We start from the raw sequence: 9,400 nt of genomic DNA, 5'->3' as shown, positions 1-9,400 counted from the left end.
CTATCATATCACTTTGAATATAAGAATTTAACCACTGGAGTTATATTACTTAATTTCATGCTGCCTTTATATGCTTTTTGGAGCTTCAAAGTTCTGGCCACCATTCACTTGCATTGTATGGACCTACAGAGCTGTAAGATTCTTGCAAAAATATTAATTTGTGTTCTGCATAAGAAAGAAAGTCACACATCTGGGATGGCATGAGGATGAGAAATTATGAGATAATTTTCATTTTGGGGTGAACTATCCCTTTAAATTTACCAATAATGAAACGCTATGTCTACTGTTGAATATTTCAACGTTTTTGGTATCGCATACATGTTTTATTATCATTGCCCTTTTGATTATTTTCGTAATGTAGGCTACCTTTGGAGATACGTATTACTGTTGCTTCTTTTTCTATTGTTTCTTTGCTTTTGTTCAATTAATAAATGTTCATACGTGAATAAAGTCAGCACTCTAGTGGAAAGCATTTGGTTGTCGCACCGGAAGAGCACCGGTGCTTTTTTAGTGGTACACTCGCGCCTGTTCCGGCCTCTTTTGATTCAACTCTAAGGAAAGATGGTGAGTTCCGAAGCGCTCGCCTTCAAAATCCCCAAACATCTGTTTTACGGCGCATTTTTTAACACACCACAGTTAATAATAAAGACGAACTCATATCCAGAATTCGGTATCATCCATTATGTTTGCGATTCAGCGATGATAAGAGTTATAGTTTGATGTTGTCCATTAGCATGTCAAGTAGCCTTTTCCGTACAGACACGGCGAGCATCCAAAACGAGCCTGTTAGCGTTTAAATAACCAAGTTTTGGTTTACGCAAAGTTATAAAGACCTATCTTCATAAGTCTGAGTCTATAACAGTCTGTATTACACTTTCAGACCAGACTTTTGCCTGAAAAGTATTTCTAATGGTGTATTTACGTTACATGAGTTAATATAGTTGTCTGTTGGCAAACACGCTAACTGCGGCTCAAAACCTAGTGAGCTACCTATCTAGGGAGCATGTCTAAACGTCATACACTTACCTGAATTAACCCTTGTGCGTCAATTAAAAAAAGTTACACAGAGGTCCTTAGAGGACAAAAATGTCAACGTCAAAAAACTGCCATAAAAATATTATGTATTAATATTATTTTCCACTTTCACTGACTTAGATTTTTTTAACCAACATAAGACAACTACCAAATATCAATTAATTTTCAGGATTTTAACCCTTTAAATGCCAGTTTGTTTACATAATGCCACTGTTGTTTTTTACAAACACACACATATTTCTCAATACATACAAAACACACTCTGACATCCATACCAACACACCCACACAATTTTAGCTGCATCATTTATTCAACTGGCCTGCAGTGCTCAATAATACAGCAAACAGAAAATAGGAAAAAAGTATGTATTTGCTCCATAGGCTAAACATGAGAAAAATGGCGCCATCTGGTGGAAAATATAAAATAAATTACATTTTGAAGCCAGGGCTCCGGAATAAAAGCATAATATAATAGAATTCATGATTTATGCTTTAATGGCACCGGGATCAAATATTGCCGTTTCAATGGGGACATTTTTGCCTTTTAAGGTCCTGAGTGTAACTACACAGTGTATTATAGGAACTGAGGTTGAAATATCAAAATTCCCCCAAAAATACACACCTTTGGCAAAATTTATGCTGTTGGCATAAACAGCCAGAATTACTTAAAAAATGAAAAAGACAAAAATGTCCCTAAGGTCACACAAGGGTTAAGTTTCCTATGTTGTTTTCCAGACGAAGGGTACGTCATCTTTCGGTAAGCGCCGTAATAAGACGCACACACTGTGCCGCCGCTGTGGCTCCAAGGCATATCACCTGCAGAAGTCCACCTGTGGGAAGTGTGGCTACCCTGCCAAGCGCAAGAGAAAGTGTGAGTATCCCAATCCACCCTTGCAATGGACCATGCTTTAGTCTGTATGTGGTCTACGATAGTTTGCATATGGATAATGTCAGCATCTGTGTTCTATCTACCATATCTAAGCTTACCAGTGATGTCCAAAAATAAATGTCTGAACAAATGACTGTCCAGTGATAATAGTTTTTACTCTGAGGTAAGCCTGAGCAGTGTTTATGGACAGGCTGGTGATTGAGCACAGGTGCTGGTCTGATGTTATGCATTGGCTGCTCTCATTTGTATATTTAATGGTGTAATCATTGTGTTTTTGTAGACAACTGGAGCGCTAAGGCCAAGAGACGTAGCACCACAGGAACCGGCCGTATGAGACACATGAAGGTCGTGTTCCGTAGGTTCAGGTGAGATTAAATGCATTGCAGTCACCAGGTCCAAGATTGTTTGTGTACATCGTCATGTGGTTTTATCCTTTGGAGAAGCAGCAACATGCCTCAGAAGGCTTTTTTTATTTTTAGTTAAATCATACTTGTAATTTGTTTAGAAATTTTTGTTTTCTAGAAGTATTTTCATTAGAGCTGTCAATTACATTAACGCATGCGATTTATTTAAAAAGTTTAATGCGCTAATTGCTCTTAATCGCAATTAACGCATTTACCTTTTAATAGAGCATAAACCAGCATGAACACTGGTTAGAAGGGTCATTAAGCCCAAAGTATGCTTCGCTCCGACGCGAACACTGCACGTCCGCAAACAGGACGCCTGACGCAAATCTCGTCAGCAGCAGAGTGCTCGAGCACTTAATGCGTATTGTCTGAATTTTTAAACCACTCATCTTTGAACACGCTGAATGCGCATGTGCCTGGAGTTATTTGCACTAATTACTGGGTCCACAAGGAGGCGACACTTACATTTTGAGCCTTTGCTATCACAAAGAAGCGCTACAAGAAGATAATCGCCGCTAAACATCAGGAAATGAAGGTAAAAACAATAACAGTGGATGTGCAAGTCAAGAGAGCGTGTGTGTGAGGAGGTCTGGAGGTACCTGCATTTGTATAACTTGAGTCTGAAGGAATATAAAGACATCTTTATGGATCTAAACTCCTGAAGAGAAAGTCCGGTGTCTCATAGCAGTCGTAGTGTGCATGTGCCAACCTCCTGTGTATGCGCGCACGGTTAAATGGGGTATACTTTGACAGTCTCACGTTCTACTATATGCAGACGCTGAGCGTTTACGTCATTTGGAAGTGTACCCAGGGCTTTACTCTGACGGACACACAACATTCGTGTCAGTGATCAAATGATGGAGAAAGGACCTCTTTTAATGCTATGTGTTGTACAAAACAAACCCAGATGGGACTTGTGACAAAGTACTTTTCATCCTAAGTAAGGTGCATTCTAATTACCATAGAAGCATGTCAAGTCTTAAAGGTGCTATGTAATATTTTTACTGTACTAAATCAAAAAATGACCATACTATGTCATTAGAGAATTAGGAAACATGCTAAGTTGAAATACTGGCTTCTCTGTTAACAATGCTACAGCCAGTATATTCTACTTTGAAGTTTCCATGCCAGGATGGAGTTTATGTTTTGGCCTGTGTGATCCCGCCCACTGCCCACTCACCAATAGTATTTCGACACTGCCGGGTTGCCAGATTTGAACAAGTTTGCAGGCAAACTACACTGCGTGCTGCAGCCATGGAAGCCAGCAAACGAACTGGATCAGAGATAACAGATTCCACCCGACCTAAAAAGCCTCGCCATCTGTCTAAAAACCACCATGACCAGAGGCGTAGTAAAAAAAGGATAAATATTGGAGATGCCTTTGGAAGATGGAGACAGCTTAAAGCCCAGAAATCCTTTAAAACAGATGCTAAGTTGGCTAATTCTGGCAACCCGCATGAGCTTTGTGTCTGGGGCGGGGCAGACAACTCTCCAATATTTTGAATTTAGACTGCAGTACCCATTTCAAACGCTTGTTGTCAATCTTACATATAGCACCTTTATCACCAAAACGGAGAATGAGACATTTTTGTCTGCAAGCACTTTTCATATGTAGTTCAAAGCGGTGTTGTTGCCCTGATGCGAATCATGAACGCAGTTTCACGATTGCTGTAGCAAAATGGATAGCCACAAAAATAGGAATAGTTCACCCAAAATTTCTAATCATTTACTCACCCTCATGCTATCTCAGATGTGTATGACTTAAGAACACAAATGAAGATTTTTATAATAATATCATATCTACTCAGCTCAGTAGGTCAATAAGTAGGCAAGTGAATGGGTGCCAAAATTTACACTGCAAAAAGCACATAAAGGCAGCATAAAAGTAATCCATATGACTCCAGTGGTTAAATGCATATCATCAGAAGTGATATGATAGGTATGGGTGAGAAACAGATCAATATTAAAGTCCATTTTTGCTAGAAAGTCTTCTCCCTGCCCAGTAGGGGGCGTATGCATGAAGAATGTGAATCACCAAAAGCACAGGAAGAAAGTTAAAGTGGAGATTTACTGAGCAGGGAGGAGAATTTATAGTAAATATTGATCTGTTTCTCACCCACATCTATCATATCGCTTGTGAAGACATGGATTTAACCACTGGCATTGTAAGGATTACTTTTATGCTGGCTTATATGAGTTTTGGAGCTTCAAAATGTTGACACCCATTCACTTACATTGTATGGACCAAAAGAGCCGAGATATTCTTCTAAAAATCTTTGTGTTCTGCTGAAAAAAGTCAGTCATACACATCCAGGATGGCATGAGGGTGAGTAAAGGAGAGAATTTTCATTTCTGGGTGAACTATTCCTTAAATCGTTTTCTGTGATTAATCGCAATTATTCATGGTACATTAAAAGATAATAATTGTTATTTAAATCATACTTATTAAACCGCTACAAAACATTGAATACTGATGTTTAAAATATCAAAACTATTATTTTCTCTGGTGGCCATTCAGTCTCTATCGCACATGCTGGGTCGCTCTCGTGTGGTTTCGCTTTTGACACTGGTTCAGATGACAGTGAATGAGCGTTTTCAGGTTCTTTCATCAAAACTTGTGTAAAATGCTTGTTGTTCCCTGGAAATCTGATGTTATTGCTGGTTCCAGTCTCTACCATTTGATCAAGAGAAAGGTCAAAACGGTGGACAGGAGTTAGTTTAGTTTGTTGCCATATTACACCACTAGTTGCTAGAGATGTTCTTGGGAGCCCCAATCATAATGGTTTTGCAAAACTATATTTACCAAAAATGTGGTTGTCGTCAGGTCAGATGAGCATCTAGGCTTACCAATGATGTCCAAAAAATAAATGTCTAAACAAATGACTGTCCAGTGAAAACAATTTAATATTGAGGTAAGCCTGAGATGTACACTGACATCTGTTAGGAATCTGTTTTCATTACTCTTATGCAGTTTTGCTCACAGCAACATATTTAAAACAGGAGGGACATGACGAATAATCTACACAGGCATGTTAAGTGTTTTTGAATTTGAGTCTCTAGTGTTGTAAAAATGCAACTAGATGAAGCTCAAAAATTTCACAAGATGCCCTTTTTATTTTTTCTGTCTTTTTGTTTGCTGAAGCATGTTTTCTCTGTGTTTCAGAAATGGATTCCGTGAGGGAACCGTGCCCAAGCCCCGTCGGGCAGCAGTAGCTGCATCCAGCTCCTCATAAACTTGTGTTTCCAATAAAAGTTATGTTTCAAATGTCTGACTGAATGCCTCTTTTGTGAACTGTCAACTTTAAGCTGGAAAATTGTGCTTTTTAACCTATTAAATCTCGCTTCAAGCCATTTGGAAACCGAATTTGCTTAAACTATGCAGTCTATACAGTGGGTAATATGGTTTAGTTTGGATTTTTGCAATTTATGGACATTTCTTGCCAATATCAACAGCTGTTTAAACCTTTGGAGTTACAATGGAAGCCAAGCATGTGAAAATATGCAGCAATGTTATAGTTTTGAAGAAACGGGTAAGTTGTAATTGTTTTCTTAAGTAATAGAGCACAACAGTGCTTTCCAAACTTTCAGCCCTCTGGGTTCCGGAAGTATTTTTCCCACAGAAATTCCATAGGCTTTTTATAAAAGAGTTCCGAGCAATGAACCGAACCAACCAGATCTTGAGTTGAATCCCAACATTACAAACTATGATTTGAAGCAACAACAAAAAAAGTATATGAAAAATTGGACGAGGGGTTGAACTACAATACAATGAAGCATTGCGCATGATGTAATCTGATAAAACTCAGTGATGGAAATATATGAAACTTGATTTTGAGTCGTTGATGAGTATAGAAAGCATATATTTTAGCTTTACTGTAAAATATTGCAATATATGTGGCGAGACCGACTAGATTGTGTCATTCACAGTGCGTAATGGAAGTGGGCACAGGCTTTGTTTCTCTGCTGGACCATGGGTAATGTTTTTCACCAAGAATTTTGCTATTAAACACCATTTTTAAACAATTAAGTTAAAATAATGTGGACTGGTGGCTTCAGCAAAGACACATACCATTACTAAACAAACTCAGAGTTTATAGTAGGTCTGTCTTTAAAGGTTTACGAGTTATTGTTGAAAATCAATTAGTCTATGGCAAAAATTAATGGAATTTTTACTTCTGGAATTGGACTGTTGCGATCAATTGACATTAGGTAACAGGTATTGTCGATAGAGCTCAAGTTTTATTTAATGGCCAAGTTTAATTCAGAGGTTAAGAAAATGAACTGTGAAGTAAAACGAGGTACTAGTAAAATTCACTATAGAGTGTAGGATAGCTATTCAACAGTTGTGAAGTGTTGTTTTTCGGTATGTAAGTATGATATTTTGAGGCTGAAGTTTTTAGCAGAGACTATTTAGCCCCAGATGGCCCACCAGTATTCAAATAAATGGGAGGAATGTGAATGGCCAATATGGCGGATGTAGAAAAGGAAGCCCTGTCTTACAGGTAAAACAGCAAATCACCTTTTAGATAAAGACCTCGCCTGTCAGTCAACTTGAGAACGCGTATGCAAAAAAATAAATAAAGTTATGTGAGATGAACAGGCTCAATTTATGATACCATTGTTTTCAGATATTACTGCTGATTTGAAATATGTTATTTGATTGTGATCTTGTCAACCGTTTTGGAGATTTCAGTTTTTCGTCATTCAAGTAGATTGGAGCTGTACTTTCAGACCAGTTGTATCAGGTTGTGTTTAGAAGGACACCTCCCAGTCCATAGAAAATAGTTGCCTGGCAGTGAAATATTGAGGCTTAATTCCATTTTTATACCATGCTTTTCAAAACAGTTGTCAGTTGAGGACACTATTTTGCTACTGTTGTGTTTGACAACCATGGGATGATGGTCTTCTTCTCGGTGTCAGGGGTTTTGGAAAGAGGGGGCGTGGCTGATTCAGTGGCTCAGTACTTTAGCACACATGTAGTCCTGCACTGCAGTACAAAACAATATTTCAAAACAGTTCTTGGTGGTGTATAAAGTTTCAAATTCTTGAGCTAATCTTTCAGTAAATCTTGGGCAGAATAGGTCTGAATGACTTTTTGTTTTTAATGGGTCTGAATGACTGTTAGTAGAAATCTGATTCCAACAACAAAAGAAAATAGGCTCTGGCTGCAAAGACTTGACTGAGGTGCATCAAAGTGGTAAATGAAGCACTCCAAAACTGACATATTATTTTAGCATTTATGGTAGTAGTACTGTTATGCGGAGAGATCATGTTAAAGGGGTGACTGGGGCTAGCTGTCACACAACGAAGTTGTCACAGGGGCCATATCTCAGTCATTTTAAGGTTACTATGTTTTAGCTCAAAATATGTATAAATACAATAAACCATACTGGGATACATTAAAGAGAGCTCAGAAAACCTTCAATGTATTGGTGTTTCAAGAACCCAGAAACCAATACACTAATCTGAAGAATCTATAATTTAACATCATACACTTTTTAATCATCAAAGTACCATATAGGCAACTCAAGAACCAGTGTTGGGTGTAATGCAATACTAAGTAATTCATTACTGTAATTAAATTACTTTTTCATTGAAAAAGTAAGGGATTACTCTTTAATTTTTCAGTAATTTAATTACAGTTACTTCTGATGTAATTGTGTTAAATACTGTATAGACTATAGAACAAATCTATATAAAACAATAGTGATTTTTTTTATTTTATTATTTTTCCCATTTTTCTCCCAATTTGGAATGCCCAATTCCCAATGTGCTTTTTAAGTCCTCGTGGTCGTGTAGTGATTCGCCTCAGTCCGGGTGGCGGAGAACGAATCCCAGTTACCTCTATGTCTGAGACAGTCAACCCGCGCATCTTATCACGTGGCTTGTTGAGTGCGTTGCCACGGAGACATAGCGCGTGTGGAGGCTTCACGCCATCCACCGCGGCATCCATGCTCAACTCACCACGCACCCCACCGAGAACGAACCACATTATAACAACCACAAGGAGGTTACCCCATGTGACTCTACCCTCCCTAGCAACTGGGCCAATTTGGTTGCTTAGGAGACCTGGCTGGAGTCACTCAGCACGCCCTAACAATAGTGATTTTAAAATCGAAATTTTACTTCTAATGTTAAAATGTATAATGTAAAATGTTTTCTAATTTAACGCTGCCCCCTTAAATTCTTTGGCAAGTTCATGAATAATTTATTTGATTTTATATGATTTATTTGAAAGAATTAAAAGAACAATTTCATGTCTGTCCTTGTATTTGTCATCTGGTCGAGGTTGATAAGGGTTTAAAAAAGTAATTAGTAATAGGTAATGCAATTACTTTTCAGACAGAGTAATTAGTACAGTAATCCAATTACACTGTAGAAGATGTAATTAGTAGTTAGTAATTAATTACTTTTTTAGAGTAACTTACCCAACACTGTCAAGAACCTTATACAGTCAAAAATGGTTCTTCATAAGACCTAAAACCATTGAGGAACATTTATTGGACTGCACACACGTCCAGTTCTCTGTAAACTCACGTTTGTGTATTGTCCAAAAGCTACTTGCATATTAATGTACCCTGAAAAACACACTCACACACCCCCTCAAGCATGTGTTGACAAAGTACAGAGAAGCATCACATGTTCTGTGCTTGCACGTTCTCCTCTTCTCTCATCGGAATTAAACAGCTGCTTCCAATTATTCAACATTTGCAAAAAAAAAAAAAAAAAAAATACGGAAAAAACCATTTAGCAACGTTTTGAAGATCACGCATAGACACATAGTGTGTGTGTTTGTGCATGTGTATATCTGTTTACAAAAGTGTTGTGGTTTTTGCCATTTGTCTCTTTATTAGGCAGCAGGAAATGTCATATAACAGTGGGATACAGCACACACACCTCTGCTGAGCACACACACACATGTGGCTATTCATCTCCCACAAGCGTAAAACACTCAGCTGCATACAGTATTCACCCACACGTGTGTAAGAGTTTTGGAATTATTAAGTCTCCTGGTACAGCTTTAATATCACAAACACACTTTTGGCACAACAATGCAAAAGGCCTGATGT

At 38.1% G+C, this 9,400-nt stretch overlaps 1 protein-coding gene and 2 non-coding genes across 3 annotated transcripts; all 3 read left to right on the top strand.

Annotated features, from left to right (window-relative positions):
* The first annotated feature begins 485 nt into the window (after positions 1 to 485).
* rpl37 (ribosomal protein L37) lies at positions 486 to 5,595 on the top strand. Its single transcript, XM_051678266.1, has 4 exons — positions 486 to 564; positions 1,770 to 1,905; positions 2,204 to 2,288; positions 5,494 to 5,595. Exons 1-4 carry the CDS (start codon positions 562 to 564, stop codon positions 5,561 to 5,563), a joined length of 294 nt encoding a protein of 97 aa, XP_051534226.1. The 5' UTR covers positions 486 to 561; the 3' UTR covers positions 5,564 to 5,595.
* Positions 2,015 to 2,093, top strand: LOC127429429 (small nucleolar RNA SNORD72). Its single transcript, XR_007895290.1, has one exon. It is a non-coding gene; the product is annotated as a small nucleolar RNA SNORD72 (small nucleolar RNA).
* Positions 5,171 to 5,249, top strand: LOC127429430 (small nucleolar RNA SNORD72). Its single transcript, XR_007895291.1, has one exon. It is a non-coding gene; the product is annotated as a small nucleolar RNA SNORD72 (small nucleolar RNA).
* Positions 5,596 to 9,400: the final 3,805 nt, after the last annotated feature.

This window comes from Myxocyprinus asiaticus, chromosome 38 (assembly GCF_019703515.2).
Source record: "Myxocyprinus asiaticus isolate MX2 ecotype Aquarium Trade chromosome 38, UBuf_Myxa_2, whole genome shotgun sequence".
Classification (NCBI taxonomy): Eukaryota; Metazoa; Chordata; class Actinopteri; order Cypriniformes; family Catostomidae; genus Myxocyprinus; species Myxocyprinus asiaticus.
This window is presented reverse-complemented; position numbering and strand designations above follow the sequence as displayed.